The following is a 20,342-nucleotide window of genomic DNA, read 5'->3' on the forward strand; positions in this document are numbered from 1 at the left end:
GTGTGTGTGTGTGTGTGTGTGTGTGTGTGTGTCTGTGTGTGTGTGTCTCTGTGAGTGTATTTGTTTGTGTTTGTGTTTGTCTGTTTCACCATCAAAGCGTTTGGATCCTGCCTCATTGACACTCCTGTCTGACTCTGGGGTGAGGCTGGTGGGGGTCTGAAGTCCTGAGCCAGGAGGATGCTGGTTAATCCACCCCAGAGCGCTCTCTCATGTGTCCACACAGCCAATGCAGACTCTATCGATTGCTTTTGCCTTTGAGGCGTCCTTCCAGCATTCCCGGCCTGAACTAACACCTTTTAATGTCTTTTAATTTATATATTTACCTTCAGCAGGCTCATTAGTGGCCTTAATCAAGTATGTGTTCCAGACGTTTCTGATTGTTTTCACTTTCTCTCTTGAGTTTTGACATAATCGAGCACAACCGTCAACAAATCCACTAACCTTGGTCCCCATTTACCATCGGTATCTATCTGCAGAAATGATAGGATAGAATAGAATAGAACATAATACAACAGAATAGAATTGAATCATAATAGAATTTCAGCTAGCATCCACCTGAAAATGGAAATTGTGCATTTGTGACACGTTCAAGTGTTTTGGTCCAGATGTCGGCAACCAATCAAAATGTTCAGACTTTTATTATGAAACACGGAAATACATTTCGACGTTGTTGAGAATCACAACACAAACTCGCTAGTCAAGCCAAAATACTGCAATGCAATGGATTCGGTGAATAATCCCCACTGCTACCTAGTTAACTACAACACTACTTTACATTGTTAGCAGGCTCATGAAACAAGCTGTGTTAGTTGACTAGAGATGTGTCATTGATTTTCAACAACACAGAAATGTATTCACATTTCTCGAAAGAAAAGTCTGAACATTAAATCGGATACGAACATGCGGAACAAAACACTAGAACGTGTCACATTTTGGCTACTGTACAGTGTAACTCACATACAGGATATGACGTTTCATTGGTCCTTTGTGTCTCCTGTCTGTGTGTATCAGTCTAACCTGACCAAGCAGCAGAATGGTTTCAAGATCACCCTGAAGACCCTGGAGGACAACCTGCTGTCCCGCCTCTCCTCCGCCTCAGGGGACTTCCTGGGAGACACAGAGCTGGTGGAGAACCTGGAGACCACCAAGCGCACTGCCGCCGAGATAGAAGAGAAGGTGCCGTGATAGAGACATGGCTCTATATTTTCTTTGTTTATTTATTCCTCCTTCTCTCTCTCTCTCTCTCCTTCTCCCTCTCCCTCTCCATTTCAGCACTTCAGTGCAGAGGAGTTTAAATCTACACTGTAACGACTGATCTCCACTCTCCAAAATCTTAAGTCTCCCTCACAAGTGTCCTTGAGTTTACATGATAGCAGGTCACTAATGAAGAGGCCCCTGCACACTGCTGAACGTACAGTGGGAGCTCCCAGTAGAACTCGACATGGCCACAACGCAGGGGAGGCTGGTGGAGGCAGACATTGGAGGATGTTTGATACCATTCCTCATTCCGTTCCATGCATTAATACAATGAGCCTGTCCTCCAATTTCTATCTCCACCAGCTTCCCCTGTCACAATGTGAACAAACGAAACCTAACAAGTGAGAAGTGTGTGAATCTTAACCTTTTCAGACTCAAGGACACCTGTAAGAGGCTCTCTACTGTAGTTGGATGTTAAATTAATTCTCTTCCACAGCATAACAACATTCGTATTTCCAGTAAATAGTTCACATTATGGACTATAGACAAGAATGCTCAAACCGTTGAATTGGAATGAGCTCTTCACTCTGTCATTTGTTCTACTCAAGGTTACCTATTCTTAAGAGGACTGACATGGCCCTGTGTGTGTGTGTGTGTGTGTGTGTGTGTGTGTGTGCGTGTGCGTGTGCGTGTGTGTGTGTGCGCGTGCGCGTGTGTGCGTGTGTGTGCGTGCGTGCGCATTACACGGCATCTATATTTGCTCTGTCTGTTTTGCAGGTGAAAGAAGCCAAGGTGACGGAGGCCAAAATCAACGAGGCTCGGGAGCACTACAGACCGGCGGCCGCCCGCGCCTCCTTATTGTACTTCATAATGAACGACCTCAATAAAATCCACCCCATGTACCAGTTCTCTCTCAAGGTAGGCCTGTGTGTGGACCAGCCATGCGTCTTCTCTGTCACCAGGGAGCCCCGCCCTTCTTTACGCACGCCGCTCTCTTATTATCCGTCCGTCTCCTCTTCGCCGTGTTTTATACGCTCTTCGCTCGGTTTTCATTGTGTTTGTGGCTCCCTGATGCTGTTACGCCCGGCATAATGTATCTCGTGTTGTCACCCAGCTCGGGCGAGGAGGGGGCACGGTGACGTACGGTTTGCAATCACACAGCGCTTCGCAGGTAAGCCACCCCTGGTGGCCGACCCTGCCGTATTTAATATCGTCAAATGGAATTGTGCAGTGCAGGAAGAAAAGAAGAAAACATAGAGGAGACCCACTTTTTGACCTACTGGATTGAATTGAATGAAATACATTTTGATATCCATTTTGCACAGCAAAAATGCTGGGTGTTTCCTTGCACTGTTATGTAGTAGTGGATGTCATGTTAGAACATCATGTGTATTCTAGAAGGCTGTTCTACTCGTTCTATCCCTGTGTTCCAGGCGTTCAGTGTGGTGTTCCAGAAGGCGGTGTTGAAGGCCCAGCCAGATGAGGCTCTGAAGCAAAGAGTATCTAACCTCATAGACAGCATCACCTCCTCTGTGTTCCAGTACACCACCAGGGGCCTGTTCGAATGTGACAAACTCACGTACATTGCACAGCTGGTCTTCCAGGTCAGCAGCACACCTTGCTTAGCTTAGTGTTGCTAAGTGTGTGTGTGTGTGTGTGTGTGTGTGTGTGTGTGTGTGTGTGTGTGTGTGTGTGACTTTCATATGGGCAGCACACCTAGCTCAACATTAAGTGATTTCAGATTGAAGATAAGATAATAATGAATGGTCTGAATGGTCTGGGTTGAATGGTCATTAAAACCAGGTAACGACAAACTAATTAAAGGTGTAATTATCACTTTTTTTTATAATCTAATTCGAAACCCAGATTCTGTTGATGAACAAGGAGATCAACCCTGCAGAGCTGGACTTCCTGCTCCGGTACCCTGTCCAGCCTGGTGTGACATCACCTGTGGACTTCCTTTCCAACCACTCCTGGGGCGGGATCAAGGTGAGGAACCAGGAAGTGGCTGTATCAGACCTGGGAAAGACTAAGGGGACACGCCCCAACCTGCAAACCCATGTTGAATTTCCCAATCGGTCAGAATGTGCTTTCTAATGTATGTAGGGGAGTGAAGGAGTATGCTTCCGAGAACAATTAGGAGAATTGAAACGTTGAGAGTATGACATAATAACAGCTTAACTGTCCCTTCTGAAACCTCTTCATCCCCTCTACCCCCCTGTACAGTTTCTCTACTGTATATAAATAAAATAATATTTTTCTTCAATCTTAATTATTCCTTCTTCTACAATTATAAATGCCAAATGGCTCCTGGCCCGAGTTTACTGTTCTTGCGATGACTAATGGATAGATGATTCACTTGACGAATGTATTTGTTGTAAGTCACTTTGGATAAAGGCGTCTGCAAAAAAAAAAGAAAGAAAAAAAAGGTAAAGATCAGGAGCCCTGCCACTCACTTTGTGCCATTTTTTGATTGATTGATTGATTGAAAACCTTTATTGTCCCCAATGGGGAAATGTTGTTGTCAAACAGCTCAGTTAGGGCAGAAAACATTCAGTACAGAAAACAGAAAAACATTCAATAAAATACATAAAACAGTGCAGGCTCAATAAGTAAAAAGTTCCAAGTTCCATCTCCAGGTCTCCCCCACCCTGCAGGGCCTGGTTGTAGAGTCGGAGTGCAGCTGGAATAAAGGACTGTCCAAATCTTTTTGTACTTTGACGGGGGAGAACAAATCTGTGGCTGAACTTGCTCCTCATCCCTGCCAGCTCGCAGTACATCGGGTGGGAGGGATTGGCCAGCATGGCCGCCAGTTTTTTCCCCATCCTCTGTTCTGCCACCACCTCTAGGCTGTCCAGCCCGGTCCCCACCACAGAGCTGGCCTTCTTCACCAGTTTGTTTAGCTTCGCAGCATCCCTGGCACAGATGTTTCCACCCCAGCAGGCCACGGCGAAGAACAGAACGCTGGCAACCACCGACTGATAAAACATTTGCAGCAGCTTGTTGCAGACACCGAAAGACCTCAGCCTTCTCAGGAAAAACAGTCTGCTCTGCCCTTTCCTGAGAAGAGCCTCGGTGTTGTCAGTCCAGTCCAGTTTGTTATTAATTTGTACTCCCAGGTACCTGTAGGAGTCCACCCTCTCGACTTCCACCCCCTTGATGATGATGGGGGCTGGGGTCCTTCTCTTCCTCCTAAAATCCACCACCAACTCCTTTGTTTTGCTGGTGTTAAGCAAAAGGTAGTTGGTGTCGCACCACTGCACGAAGCTCTCCACCAGGGCCCTGTACTCCTCATCCCTGTCGTCTGTGATGTAACCGACGATAGAGGAGTCATCCGAAAACTTCTGCAGGTGGCACTGGTCGGAGCTAAACTGGAAGTCGGAGGTATAGAGGGTGAAGAGAAAGGGTGACAGAACAGTTCCCTGGGGGGCACCGGTGTTGCACACCACCACCTCAGACTGACAGCCCTGCAGTCTCACATACTGACGCCTGTCTGTGAGGTAGTTGTGGATCCAAGCCGTCAGGGAGTCCTCCACACACATCACTGCTAGTTTGTCAGCCAGCAGTGATGGCTTGATAGTGTTAAATGCACTGGAGAAGTCGAAGAACATGGTCCTCACCATGCTCTGTGGCCTCTCCAGGTGTGTGTAGGCCCTGTGCAGCATGTAAATGATGGCGTCCTCCACCCCCATGCTCTCCTGGTATGCAAACTGCCGGGGGTCCAGGAAGTCCTTCACCTGGGGCTTAAGGTGTTGCAGCACTAGCCTCTCCAGGATCTTCATGACCTGTGGTGTCAGGGCGACAGGTCTGTAGTCGTTTGGGGGGAAAAGCGCTTTTCCCTTCCATAAGTCTGTGCACATCCCTGCCTGGAGAAACTAGACATAATTTCCTAGTCCAGCATTAAAGCATCTGACTCAAAACATCCACCCACAAGAGTTGTTATTTATATATAGAGTATATATGCCATTTAGCTTTTACACTTTTATCCAAAGCGACTTACGCTAGAATGAGTGCATACATTTTTTATATGACCCAGTAGGGAATGAACCCACAGTCTTAGCATTGCTAGCGCCATGCTCTACCAACCGAGCCTCAGAGGACCACCATCATTTGGCTGAGGCTCCCTAGTCTTCTGTCAGGGGGAGGCCGGTAGAGGTAGAAATGGGAGGACAGGGTCACTGTAACGCATGGCATGGAATGAAGAATGGTACCAAACACATGTGTTTGATAGCATTCCTTATTCCATGCCATACATTATAATGAGCCTGTCCTTTGACTTCCACCTCCACCAGCCTCCCCCTGCCTGTGGTCGTTATTTCAGCACTTAGTCTGTTTTTAACATGTACGCTACGTCTGCAGAGGATAGAGCAGAACATAATGTGTTCAGTCAAGTCTTCCCAGCGACAATAGACCATTAGAGCTAAAACATGTCGAAATTGAAAATGCCAAAGGCACATTATTGAACCTAACCTCACTCACCCAAAACTTTTTTTTCTGTTTCTAAAGTGACTGTCTCTCTAAGGGTTCACCCCCCCCCCCCCTCCCTCTGTGTGACCTAACGGGGGAGGATTGTTCTAGAAGGTCAGCCATGCTCAGGGTTTAGCTTCGTGGCGAGGACACACTGTAGTCGAGGTCTGGTGTTGTACCCCTCAGTGGATGGCTCAGAGCATAGGTCCCCCAATCCTGTCAGATCAGTTTAGTCACAAGTTAAACCTTAATGGCAGCTCCGCTCGAAGCTTCACGTCCTCATGCATATTTCAAAGTGCCCCCCCCCCCTCCCCCCTCCCCAAACACACACACTCTCTCTCTCTCTCTCACACACACACACACACACACACACACACACACACACACAGAACCTTTAGTATTAACTTGAAACCTTCCTAAAGTTCAGGACCATCCTGCCTCCTCCACTGGGGACATTCACTGTCTATTCATCTAATTGGATTCTGGCCACATAATCAGTCGGAGAGCTTTAGGACGGGGATGAGATCCTTTGATATTGCCTGGCCCTCCTGATCATATTAGTGGGAGCAGGACTCCCACAGGGGGACAACACCATGCTCTCCTGACTCTGCTGGAGAGACGGCCAACAGCCTGCGCTATCGGTAATGAACTAAACTGAGTTGAAGTGGATGGTTCTGAGCTGCGTTCCGACATCTTTCTTCGCTCCTTCTGTCCCATGGTGCTTTACAGTATACTGGTACAAGGGGGGGGGGACTTGACAGGATGTTGGGGATGGATGATTGGGTGCGTGCCTTTATGCGTGTGCGTGTGCGTGTGCGTGTGTGTGTGTGTGTGTGTGTGTGTGTGTGTGTGTGTGTGTGTGCGCGCGGGTGCGTGATAGCACAGCGTGACACCTCTGTTCTCCAGAGATGAGATAAGATGGTCTGTCAGATGGCGCTTCACAATAATACCCAGGTTTTGCTGCAGAGGCATATTCCATAACCCCTGTTATGAAGCACAGCATGTTCACTCAGCACTTCTGTTTGAATAAATACAATTCATATTGCCGTTATGGAAGATAAGCAGTCTCTTTGTGTGACTTCTCCAAACTTTTCTCCTTTTGTGGCATTAAAAAAAAGAAAATCAGTAAACAGAAAGAGCGTATATTTGTTTGCTTAAAGAAAGAAGAAAATAAGTTTGAAAACTCTGTCTAAAAGTATCGGCAGGAGTCAGGACAAATTATTAATGTGATCTATCCCTGCCCCCCCCCCCCCCCCCCCCCCCCCTCTCTCCAGGCTCTGTGTTCTCTGGAGGAGTTCCGGAACCTTGACCGGGACATTGAGGGTTCCGCCAAGCGTTGGAAGAAGTTTGTAGAGTCGGAGGCTCCGGAGAAGGAGAAGTTCCCTCAGGAGTGGAAGAACAAGTCATCTCTCCAGAGACTGTGCATGATGAGGGCCATGAGGCCCGACCGCATGACCTACGCCGTCAGGTGAGGGGTCAGATAGCTTCCCATTTGACCCACACTGCTACTTTACAGCCCCTGAATCTTCGTACCAACTGAGTTCGCTGCCTTTCCCCAATGTCCGTTTAATAAGATACTCAGTACTGAAACTCTTCAATGCCATACAGAAGGCCCTGTTTATATGGCTGTGTGTATATGTGTGTGTGTGTGTGCGTGTGCATGTGTGTGTGTGTGTGTGTGTGTGTGTGTGTGTGTGTGCGCGTGTGCGTGTGTGTGTGTGTGTGCGTGTGCGCATGTGTGTGTGCACGTGTGCGTGCGTGGGTGTGCATGTGTGGACCATAGCAGTGAATAACTTTGAGTCCTCTCTCCCTCCTGCAGAGACTATGTGGAGGAGCAACTAGGGAGTAAGTATGTGGTGGTCCGGTCGTTGGACTTTGCCGTCTCCTTTGAGGAATCTGGTCCGGCTACCCCCATGTTCTTCATCCTCTCTCCTGGCGTCGATCCACTGAAGGACGTGGAGAAGCACGGTAATAACGCTGTCACTTACTGTATCACCACCTCCTCTTTTATTATTTCATTATATCCCTTTATAAATGTGTTTAATTTAGCAAATTGTTGCAGAAAAATTAAACACATTTATAAAGGGATTTAATGAAATAATGAAAGACAGTTAACATCTCGTTATAACATTCACAATTATTGCATGTTGTTGTGTGTCATATCCATCAATGAGTACACCACAGGTTCTAAATGGTACTTTACGATGTAAGGGCTTACGCTAAAGGTCACCCAGAGATGAAAGTGTATCAGTGGTGGATTAGGGAGAGGAGAAAGTAAATGTCATGGGTTTAACAGCTAAGTTTGCATTCCTGCACAAATATATTGGATCAGATCAGGACAGAACAGGACTGTGTTGATTTGACCAGAATGGTACAAAGCTTTTGGACCGATCAGTAACACGATAGCTACAAAAAGAGCTTAACTCTAATATGTAATGCCAAATATTCCAACCCTTCAATGTTTGATCTCAGCGTTATGGAAGATTTAGATATGAAAGGATAGTGTTTGATTAAATTTCGCTCCATGAGCTCTGTGATTATGGTGCTCTGACCGGACTGGCTGTATTGTACTGCTACTCAGCTCTGCTGTGAACGGAGCCAGCCATCCATTCAATACTGTTTATTGTATTTCCAGAATGAAACCGCATTGGCATTCACTCTGACTTTCGTACACTTGAATTTTTATTCAGTTTCACACCGCAAATATTATTCAGTTGGATGGATATGAAATAAACATTATATCCTCTCTGTTGGTGAGCCGTCCCAGCTAGACACAATATCAGGGACCTACTTTTCAAACAGAACACTTCAAAGAGGAAATAACATGTTGAAAAATGAAGATGAAGTACTCTGGCTGGACTGCCACTGTACTGTCACTGGGCTCTGCTGTAAACGGAACCAGCCTTCCACTTCATTCAGAATTGTTTATTGCATTTTGAGAATGAAACCACCACATTAACATACACTCTAGTCAGCGTGCAGCATTGAGTTTCCATTCAGTTTCATACCACTTTCATACTCTGTTGAAGTTCTCCCACTGTTTGCTGTTGTGTGAAATAACATACAAATGGATGAATGTATCACAGAATGACTGTTTGCTTAAAAATTAAAAATGTGTGCCTTGTTGGATTGACGAGAGCCTGAAGCAGATTTACAGACATCCAGGGTTTCAGTCCTGGTGTGAAATCAGCTGTCCTCTCATCATGTGACCTGAGAGAATGCTCCCGCCTCCTGGAGCGGTGTGGATATTGATTTTTCACGCCCCCTAGTATGCAAGACCAATCACATCAAAGCAAAAGCTAACCAATCAAGGAAGACCGCTGTGGAGAGAGAGAGGGTCATGAGTAACACACAACAGATAGCTCGATCACCCAGACATGTCTAAACATGTCACCTGTTCATTTCAACTTTCATTTTCAGCCGGTTGATCATATTTTAGAGAAAATGTGTGAAATATTATGTGTGTGTGAGAAAATGGCTGTGTTTTCAAAACAGATACAGTACCAGTCAAAAGTTTGGACACACTTCCACATTCAATTGAATGGGAAAATGTGTCCAAACCTTTGACTGGTACTGTATAAAAAAGGCAAAGAAAAGAAAGTTGAGGTTTTAGCAATGTTTACCTTTGTTTCTTTGTTCATTTCCAGGAAGGAAGCTCGGCTACACGTTTGACAACAGGAACTTCCACAACGTTTCATTGGGCCAGGGACAGGAAGTGGTGGCAGAACAAGCTCTGGATCTGGCCGCCAAGGAGGGCCACTGGGTCATCCTACAGGTACCCACATGGGACACACTTCAATCAGGGGAGGCTGGTGGAGGACAAAATCGAAGGTTGGGCTCAATGTAATGCATGGAACATGAGGAATGAGGAATGGTTTCATCCATTACAATGAGCCTATCGTCCGATTTCTATCATCCTTCCCTGGTGCAGATATGCCTTAGAACCCACAAGCTCATCCCCAGTCCTCTGTCACTGTACTCTAGGGAGAAAACCCTGGATTACAAATGAGCCTTTCAGATTGGTTACCCTGTCTTCAAAATGTCACAGCAGAGACTCACACACACACACACACACACAGAACCAGTATGCCAGTCAGATACACACACACACACACACACACACACACACACACACACACACAGTTAACATGTTGCTAGGATGTCAGGAATATAGTTAAATGTCAGTTCCCTATTTGTATGCAAAACTCAACTCTATGCTGTTTAAGGTCATGTTATACACTCTCCTCCCTGGTCCAACTGCAAGGGAAGGATTTTAATATCCTGAGGAACATTTCTACCAAAAGGCCCAGTAATACCCTGTTCAATATCTCCCACTTCAGTGTCTATTCCCTTCTTATCAGTAGGGCAAGGACCGGAGTTTGCATTTTAAGCGAGAGCCTTTGTAGAATTTTAATGGGGAGTATCGACAGATATGAACAGCAGCGCGGAGCATGGAGGGGCACCTCTTCCCTTTAATTCACACCCAGCTTGTGAAGGTGAGAGGCACTCAGCTAACCGTCCCTGTCCCAGACCCAGTGTTGCACTGACATGCAGTCGTTTAATTACCTTTGCATAAGAATCCCGATCAATATGCTTCAAAAGCCCTGTCCCCTTGGCAACCATCTGCCTACACTCTCCATCATCGCCTGACTGTCTGCCCAAGGAGGACCACCCCTATGGCCCGAGGGGAGGAGGGAGGGAGGGGGCTAAGCTGTCCCCCATTCTTCCACCCTCCCACTTCTCACTCTCTCTCTCTCTCTCTCTCTCTCTCTCTCTCTCTCTCTGCATCATTGTGTATCACTCCTTATCTCCCACCACATTCTCCTCCGTAAACTCATCACCCCTACAGTTCCACACCACATCCCTCCATTCCCCCCCCCCCCCTTCCCCATCCCAGTCCCTATCTGGGCCTGTGTCCATCAGTACAGGGGTTTGGGTCAATGGTGGGTTCCCCTTCAGTGAAGGGTAATTATTCTGCTGGTTTTGACGGGCCAATGGGACAGAGATGCAGAAACCTGAAACCAGCCGCCGGGAGTAGAGAAAGGCAATCAATCGGGCAGATTGGAGCTGAATATCCCAGCTGAGAACCAAGTGGTCTAAAGACTGGAGCTGAGAATCAAGTGGTCTAAAGTACCCTGCCTCTCCACACAGTTACTTCTAAAGTAGCGAGAGAGGGAGTGGGAGAGAGAGGGAGGGAGAGAAAAACAAGAGAGAGAGAGAGAGAGAGAGAGAGAGAGAGAGAGAGAGAGAGAGAGAGAGAGAGAGAGAGAGAGAGAGAGAGAGAGAGGGAGAGAGGGAGAGAGAGAGAGAGAGAGAGAGAGAGAGAGAGAGAGAGAGAGAGAGAGAGAGAGAGAGAGAGAGAGAGAGAGAGAGAGAGAGAGAGAGAGAGAGAGAGAGAGAGAGAGAGAGAGAGAGAGATGGGAAAGAAACCAGGCAAAACGGTTTAGGGAAAAAAGCCCTCTCTCTCTCTCTCATCTCCTCTCTTCTCTTCTCTCTTCACTTGACTTTAAGGGGAACATGATAGCTTAGCTTTTGGTAGCGTTTAAACTTTAATGAGCATCACATTGACTTCTTGCAGTTTTTCAGTACGAGGTCTTAGTTGAATTGATCAGAGTTCTCACCATGGGGGTATTCTAATTGCAGTGTCAGGACTTATGCAGTACTTACGTTTACTGCAATGGTGTGAGCCCTGCCTTTCTGCTATGCTGTAGCTCTTCTTAAGTCTGACGACAAGGCAAACACCTTTTGGAGACGGTCAAGTGTCTCGCATATCCACCGTCTCAGGGATTTCAATACTTCAATGATATGAGAATGTTCTCAATAAGGCTCTTAATCAAAACAGATGTGTTTGCTACCATCACATTGGCAGAACATGAACATGCTAAAAACACATAACTACACATAACTAGATGATCACACCGTCCTTGCTTTTAAACAGTCCTAAAACGTATTTTTGTTTACAAGCCATGTATCAATAACACTCCCCGAGTACAAAGCAGGAAGGCAGTCGATACAGTGAATCAAAAACAAGCTGAATTTGCTGACACATTTAGTGATCCTAAAACTGTTGTTTGTTATATTGAGTGGGCTCTTCAACACTTACACTTTTGTAATATGAAACAAATACAGAATTTAGCAGAGCATAGTTCGCGGTCTGCTCTACTTTTGTTGTCTTCATTGCTGATCCTAATATGTCCAAACTGCTGACATTGCTCGTCCTACGAGTGGTTACGTTACATTGCTGTAAAGTGGTATCTGGAGCGTTTGTATCGGAATAGTTTTACGAGTACGAGTACATGAGCACAGTATCGGTCCCTAATTCTGAAGGATAATGTTCCATCCCTCTGTCATACAGCATTCACTCTGCCTCTCTGTCTATGTGGATTCCATTCTCAGTCATTTCTGTCTGTCTGTCTTTTTGTCTGTCCGTCCGTCTGTCTGTCTGTTTCACTGTCTGTCTGTCTGTCCGTCCGTCAGTCCCTCCGTCTGTCTGTTTCACTGTCTGTCTGTCTGTCTGTCTGTCTATCTCACTGTTCGTCTGTCTGTCTGTCCGTCCGTCTCTCCGTCTGTCTGTCTGTGTGTCTGTCTGTCTGTGTGTCTGTGTGTCTGTCTGTCTGTCTGTCTGTGTGGGTGTTTCTTACAGGGTGATCATTGGTGAAGCCCTAGCTGTGGATATGTCCTGAGGGCAGTCCCTTGATGTCTGTCTGTCCGTCCGTCTCTCCGTCTGTCTGTCTGTCTGTCTGTCTGTGTGTCTGTCTGTCTGTGTGGGTGTCTCGTACAGGGTGATCATTGGTGAAGCCCTAGCTGTGGATATGTCCTGAGGGCAGTCCCTTGATGAGGGAACATGAAGGCATTTTTGATCAGGGACAGGGCCAGATAGGGCTGTGCTGTGGTGCCCCTCCCGGGGTTGTGTTTAGTAGTGATACTGCTGCATCATAGCCAGAGTCACAGCAGAACCTAGTCTGTCTGTGTCTTACTTTTTCTCTTTCTTTCTCTCTCTCTCTCTTTCTATCTATCTCTCCCTCTCTCTCCATCTGTCTGTTTGTTTGTCTTTCACTCCACCTCTGTTCCTGTGTGCGCGAGTGCGTGTGTGTGTTTGTGTGTGTGTGTACATGTGCCGAAGGATGAATGGTCTCATTAAGGTGACAAGCTCTAAGGCGATCTTCTCTCTCTCTCTCTCTGTCTCTTCCTTTATTCTCGAGTGTTTACATGCCAAAAGGAAAGGTTTTAGGGCGATGAAGAAGCACTTAAATTGAGGTTTAATTTGTTTAATATGCTGCAAGGTTCCATCTAAATCTTTGCTAGCACTTTTCTCAAACTCTGCTGTCGGGGCTTTCTCCCCTGCAGCTGCAGTTTCAGTCTCTCTTTCTCGCCATCTGAAACTGACGCAGTGTTCTCGCTGACATCTTCTGTCGTTCGGAAAGAAGGTTAACGTCAACTATCGGAGGGTAGATTAAATTTGGAGTGCGAAAAGGAAATGAGAAAGCAAAGAAGCTTATGAATTAATGACTGGAGTTATTAGTGGTGTAATTAGATTTAGGAATGGGCAGCGCAGCGTGAGGCGAAGGGGCATGGCTGACACCTTCTCACTCAGAGGACTTCCTGTAAGCGTTAGCAGGATACATGAGATGGAAAATTGAGCCCACCCAAGCTTACATAGTCCCCAATCCTAGTGGCTGTATCAGGTACACACTCGTGCGCGCACACACACACACACACACACACACACACACACACACAAGAGCCTCTATATCCAGTGGAGGCCAGCGGAAGTAGAAGGAATCAGAGGTCGGGCTCATTATAATTCAGGGAACGGTATAATGCGTTCTGCCTCAGCCTCACTTTGCCTGGAGAGTATTTGAGCTCCGCAGTTAAAACATGTTGTGTTGGCTATTGTAGTTTTAGGGAGAGTAGAACATTGTTTGCCCAATGGGGGAATTGCTTTAGTGGGGAAATGTGTAAAAGGAAAGGGTCTTTTCAGCACACACATTTCTGTTCACAATTACTAACAGAGAGTAAAACTGGCCCTCCCCGGATGGGTTAACCTTTGACCTTCGCCCTTTAGCCTTTTCTCAGTTGTTAGGAATACAGCTTTTTACGTCTCCTCCTCTCCTCCGTCCTCCACTCATTTCATCCTCAAAAAGCATTGTAGGAGAATGTGTAAGGGAGAGGAACCAAGATCTTCTCCTCCAACGCATTCCTAAACATTTGGAAAATGCTTTTACAGTAGGGTGCAAAAATGTGGGCACCCCTGGTTTGAATGTCTGTTACAATCATGTACGAAAGGCGTACATGATGATCATGTATGAAAGGCGCTGTATAAATAAACCTTTACTTACTTACTTTACTTACAATTTATCTCCAGGGCCCAGTAGTTCAAAATGTTTAATCTCAATCAGATCCGATCAGATTTTGAAATCCCTTTTTTTTTTGATCCTGGATCAGACAACTCGGCCAGGTTTTGTCCCAGTATTTCAAAGCAATTCAGGATAGGATCAGCCTGATCCAGATTCAGACTTTTCCAGATTACTAGATCCTAAATATCAGTGCTTTAATCCTACCAATCTAGTGGATATGAAAAATAATACAAGGAAGACAAGAGACCACATTGCAGAGACATCTATAATGTCTAATCATATTTTTAAATACATAAAGGACATAACATCATAATGGAGTACTGAAGAGGCGTTTTGCATGCCTCAACTCTCTGAGAGTGGAACCCCAACGAGCATGCTGCATAACACTGGCTTGTATTGTGCTACACAATATCGCTGTCCATCCCAGAGTCCCCCTCTCTGACATCCATGATCCCCCAGAGCCCCTTGCACCTGGTGATGATCTAGGCCCACCTATGGATTTCCCTCTAAATGAGAGACTGAGTGGTGGTGCAATGTGAGATGCTATTGTCCGCAATTACTTTTGAAAGGTGATGACAGATGATGGACTTTTTTTTTGTCACAAAACAATTTTTATCACAAAACAATGTTGTGATACTTTTATGATCATAAAGATTTATGTCATCAACATTTGGTTGAAAACAAAATAGGCCACCACAAACGTGACCAAACATTTAATTGATTAGCCATGAAGGCAACAAATTGTGTATTATTTCAGCTAACAAACTTGCCATCTTATTTATATTGAAACATATTTTAAAGTAAATTGTATATTACATTTTGCTCTGGTAATCCACTGGAAATCCACCCCTCTGGTGGGATCAAGATAATCCAGTTTTTTGGGATCAAACTGATCCCAATCCTGTGTTGTCGGTTTGAACTACCCGTTTTGAAGATTTGATGAAGATTAAAGCTTGGATTCGATTTCCTGATCTGATTGGATATCAAAGTGATCCTAATCCTGTTTTTTGGTGGGGAACTACCCAAAATCCAAATCTGATGTCTGATCCGATCAGATAGGGATTAAACGTTTTGAACTACTGGGCCCAAGTGATTGAAAGCAAAGCTGAACACTAAATGCTACAAAGTTAAACATGACACCTTTCTGAAAATCTCAAAGCAAGAGTTTTTAAATGATAAAAAAAAAGGGAAAGGGCCCTGTGCAAAAGTTTGGGAACCCTTTTGGATTATTCTTTGTTACCTTTTGAGAAGATGATTACTAAGGCACAGACCAAGGTGATTTACTTGTTAGGGCTTCAGTGAGTCAGGTGAATATAATTCCAGGGTTGAACTATATATTCTGAAGTAACTCCATGCCTTCTAAAGTATCTGACTGCGGTACTGTTGTGTCTGGTGTTAAAAACCATGGGTTCCTCTAAACAGTTATCCAAGGATGTCAGAATCAAGATAGTTCACTTCCACCATCAAGGAGAAGGCTACAAAAAACTCTTGCAACGTTTCAAACTACCCATTTCCACTGTCAGAAACATCATTAGAAAATGGAAAATAAATGGAACAATTGAAGTAAAGGTAAGATCTGGAAGACCAAGAAAAGAAAGATAGAATTCAGATAGAATGGTCCGAGATCTGGTGAGAAATGCTCAGACGAACCCACACGTCAATGCAAAAGAGCTGCAAAAAAGAGCAGTAGACACCGATCTAGTTGTTCACAGGACAACAATACAGGTTGTGTAGCAGCCGGGGGCACAGGCAATATTGTGCGGGTGGAAGGAAGAATGGATTCCACCAAATATCAAGACATTCTAGAGGCTAATGATCGAAGGTCAGTCCAGAAATTGAAGTTGAAGAGAGGTTGGGTATTCCAGCAAGACAATGACCTGAAGCATACCTCAAAATCAACCATGAAGTACCTCCAGGAATGACGGATGAAGTGAAGGTTTTGGAATGGCCATCACAGTCCCCAGACTTGAATATTATTGAAAATCTGTGGAGAGATCTCAAACATGCCATGCATGCAAGAAGGCCGAAGAATATTTCTGAACTAGAGGTGTTCTGCCAGGGAGAATGGGGAAAAATTCCCAAAACAAGAATTGAAAGACTCTTAGCTGGCTACAGGAAGCGTTTACAAGCTATTATAGTTGCCCGAGGAGGAGTTACAAAGTACTAGCTGACAGGGTTCCCAAACTTTTGCACAAGGCCTTTTTCCTTGTTTTATTATTTTGAAACTGTAAAAAGTTAAAAAATCATCATCGTCATCCTCCTCTCTGTGTCCCTGTAGAACATCCACTTGGTGGCCCGGTGGCTAGGCTCTCTGGAGAAGCGTCTGGAGCAGCATGGGGAAGGCAGCCACAGCGCCTTCAGGGTGTTCGTCAGCGCCGAGCCGTCCTCCACCCGCGAGGGACACATCATACCACAGGGCATCCTGGAGAACTCCATCAAAATCACCAACGAACCACCCACGGGAATGCACGCCAACCTCCACAAGGCCCTGGACAACTTCAATCAGGTAACAACACACACACACACACACACTCAGAGATGCACACCACACACACACACATGTACGCACTCACACACACACTCAAACGCACACACAAACACACACACACACACACACACACACACACACACACACAGACACAATGCCAACTTTCACAATGCACTCAACCAGTTTAACACGCACTCAGAGATGCACTCACATACTTATATGCACACCTACATGCACTGCATGCATGCCAATCACACCCCCCCACACACACACACACATACACACACACACACACACACACACACACACACACACACACACACAAACACACGCTATGTATAAACAGTAGGGGCGTATAGTTATGCGTTGATGTCTTTATGTTCTCTTTGCCAGCTCAGTCAATGCCAACCTTTTCAATAGTAATGTCATCAGGTTGCCAGTTTGCTCTGGTCTGCTCTTGTAGCCAGCAGATGGAGGCTGTCACCTCCCACCGACCTTCACAATGGCCAATGACGCATGGAGGACACAGGTGTGACTATAAACATGTCAGGAGAGGCAGGTAGAGGCAAATATCGGAGGACAGGCTCATCGTATTGCATGAAATAGAATGAGGAATGATGTCAAACATGTAAAGCACAGAATGGAATGAGTCATGGTATCAGACACACATCTTTCGTACCATTCCTCATTTCATTCCATGCATCACAATGAGCCTGTCCTCCGATTTCTACCTCCACCAGCCTCCCCTGGCAGGAGAGTGTGGCGTTTGGATGGTCTGCAAGGGTGTCTCAGCGAACGCAGGACACATGGAGGCAAAGATGAGTGAAATTATGTAGGAGATCGACCTGTTGTTTAATCAACATAAATATTAAAGGCCCACACCAGCCAGTTTATGCTTCCTGTATTTTCTTGAGAAAAATACTCAAATAACGGACGCACGTTACCCCTGACGTGGTGATGTGGAAACAACGTGGGATTAACGGCAGATATGTAGCTAGGAGCAACTCTCAGTAAATGTGTCGAAAGGTTGTTTGACTCGCAAAAAAAGCTGGTAAGGTTATGTATCCGACTCTGGGGTCTAACTTAACAGGTTGGCCATGTCACACCTCAGAGCTCGATCGCTGGATGAAATGTCATACTGTCATGGCTGATTTTAAGGGGAGCTAAGAAAATAGAATGTCTTGCCCAAAATACACATACTTTGACCTATAATGGCAGACGGAATCGTTGAAAAATTGCGCGGCGCCAGTATGTCATACATAGACAGTATCAGCAAAAAAAAACGTAAAAATGACGAATGTGGGCATTTAACACATCATTCGATAATCACCTCAGTGAGTCTCTGTGATCGGCCTTTTCCATTGTGCCATTGCACTTCTTAAAGCACCGCCTCTCTAGCTGACTTGTCAACCGTATCTCCATCTATGGTCCACCATTAGCCCCCGGCTGAGCTGCCAATACATCTCTCTCTGTACCATTACCTCTTATCTCCCAGCCCACGTGTGTGTGTGTGTGTGTGTGTGTGTGTGTGTGTGTGTGTGTGTGTGTGTGTGTGTGTGTGTGTGTGTGTGTGTGTGTGTGTGTGTGTGTGTGTGTGTGTGTGTGTGTGTGTGTGTGTGTGTGTGTGTGTGTGTGTGTTGGGGGGGTGGGGTGTATGTCTGTGTGTGAGTGTGTGAGTCGGTGTGTGTGTGTGTGCGTGTGTGTGTGTGTGCGTGTGTGTGTGTGTGTGTGTGCCTATTCCCACACTGCTGTAAGTGCACTGCATGTCGTCTTTGCAGCTCACACACGCAGATGTCCCCTTAGGTAAAGAAGGAGAATATTCCAGTCGTGTGTACTCACTGACAGCTAATTCTAATAATCAATGCCACGCTAACCCTGTGTAAAAGCCCACACACACTAGCTAAGCCCTCGCTAAGCCAGAGAAATGACTGTTGCTTTCCTCTTGACCTTTTCACGAGGAGATACAAATAGCCCCGATGCCAATGTCCATTCCCTGGCTGTGCTTGAGGGACAGCGGAGGAGACTGGACCGGTTTCAGAAGCAGACCGCTGCAACGATAGGAGTTGTTATCTAGCTACAGTCCTTAAAAGGCTGTGAAATACAGGCTTTAATAGATTTGTTGTAGTGTGTTCCGTGCCATGTTTCCTAGCAAGATAACAATAGCTATCATGATGTATTCCTTTTACAGTATTCACAAGCATTTTTTTGCATGAGTATTTACTATTGCACACTGTTACACAGAAACCCCCATGGGATTTACTTCAACAAACTTTTATATTGAATTTGAAGGTTGTTCCCACTCTGGTACACACAGTCTGGTTGTCTGTGCTAGCTCCTCTGAGGCGATAGCCCGTGAATAGGTGTGTGTGTGTGTGTGTGTGTGTGTGTGTGTGTGTGTGTGTGTGTGTGTGTGTGTGTGTGTGTGTGTGTGTGTGAGTGTGACTGTGTGTGTGTCCTCTCTCCAATCCACGAATAGGGTGAGTATGCTTCGCTTTCAGCTGTGTTGAGCAGAGGAGCACGCTGTACAGAATATTAACTAACTCTTTGAGAGAGTGTGTGTGTGTGTGTGTGAGTGTGCTCATGTGTGTGAGTGCGAGTGTGTGTACGAGTATGTGTACGTGTATGCGCATTCTAGGAGTCGTCTCCCCTGCAGGGAGAAGTGAAAGGCCCTCATCACAGCCCTCAGCATGACGCCGCACACATACAAGACAATAGACTTAGTGTATCCATAAGGTTTATCGGCATGCTTATTTAACGGTCCGTCCCCGGGGATTTCCATGGCATTTATGTCCGTTTTTTATCCCCCTTATCTTGTGTAATGAGCCTACGGAACGTTCCGGAGACAGAAAGCTCTTGACAAGTAGTGACAATTAAAAGGGAATTTCATTCCTGAGTTTACCGCTATCTACAGTACAGTCATCTCAACGTCGGTCTGTTACCGCACCGCACCACTGGGGACTGGGCAACGGAGACAGATATCACAGAGAATGTGCCAGAGTGTTTTACTTTCGACACACATCTGCGCCTCTCACAGCGACAATTGAACTTCAACTGACATTCATCTGTGTGGGTTATTATTTTTGTCTTTTTCTTGTGTCTTTAGGACACGTTGGAGATGTGTGCGCGGGAGAATGAGTTTAAGAGCATCCTGTTCGCGCTGTGCTACTTCCATGCCGTGGTGGCGGAGAGACGCAAGTTTGGCCCTCAGGGTTGGAACAGGTCCTACCCCTTCAACACAGGAGACCTGACAATTTCCATTAATGTTCTCTACAACTACCTCGAGGCCAACTCCAAGGTGTGTGTGTGTGTCTGTGTCTGTGTCTGTGTCTGTGTCTGTGTGTGTGTGTGTGTGTGTGTGTGTGTGTGTGTGTATGTGTGTGTGTGTGTGTGTGTGTGTGTATGTGTGTGTGTGTGTGTGTGTGTGTGTGCGTGCGTGCGCAAGTGTGTGTGTGCGTGTGTGTGTTCGAGAGAGAGAGAGATATGTGCAATAAAGAGCTACAGAATGGAAAAAAGGTTTGGCTGTTGCAGTTTCAATAATAAATCAATCAAATAAATAAAAACATTGGCAACGTTAGCCATGGCATCATGTGAGCTGGTGGTTTCTGTCCCAGGTGCCCTATGACGACCTCCGCTACCTGTTTGGTGAGATCATGTACGGAGGCCACATCACCGACGACTGGGACAGACGCCTGTGTCGTACGTACCTGGAGGAGTTCATCAGGCCCGAGATGATGGAGGGAGAGCTCTACCTGGCACCAAGCTTCCCCCTGCCTGGAAACATGGACTACAACAGCTACCACCAGGTAAGAGCCACAAAGACTACAACTACCAGG

At 45.9% G+C, this 20,342-nt stretch overlaps 1 protein-coding gene across 1 annotated transcript in view; it reads left to right on the forward strand.

Moving 5' to 3' along the window:
- Positions 1 to 20,342, forward strand: part of dnah9 (dynein, axonemal, heavy chain 9) — a gene marked incomplete at its 5' end in the record, with an annotated part of 104,897 nt that overhangs the window by 74,487 nt on the left and 10,068 nt on the right. The window contains 10 exons of the mRNA XM_080541681.1: positions 1,012 to 1,176; positions 1,975 to 2,115; positions 2,631 to 2,801; positions 3,064 to 3,186; positions 6,939 to 7,132; positions 7,484 to 7,632; positions 9,312 to 9,439; positions 16,300 to 16,527; positions 19,613 to 19,804; positions 20,121 to 20,312. Coding sequence (XP_080397807.1) covers positions 1,012 to 1,176; positions 1,975 to 2,115; positions 2,631 to 2,801; positions 3,064 to 3,186; positions 6,939 to 7,132; positions 7,484 to 7,632; positions 9,312 to 9,439; positions 16,300 to 16,527; positions 19,613 to 19,804; positions 20,121 to 20,312 — 1,683 coding nt within the window. The remainder of the gene's footprint in view (positions 1 to 1,011; positions 1,177 to 1,974; positions 2,116 to 2,630; positions 2,802 to 3,063; positions 3,187 to 6,938; positions 7,133 to 7,483; positions 7,633 to 9,311; positions 9,440 to 16,299; positions 16,528 to 19,612; positions 19,805 to 20,120; positions 20,313 to 20,342) is intronic.

This window comes from Nansenia antarctica, assembly GCF_963989245.1.
Source record: "Nansenia antarctica genome assembly, chromosome: 11".
Lineage (NCBI taxonomy): Eukaryota > Metazoa > Chordata > Actinopteri > Argentiniformes > Microstomatidae > Nansenia > Nansenia antarctica.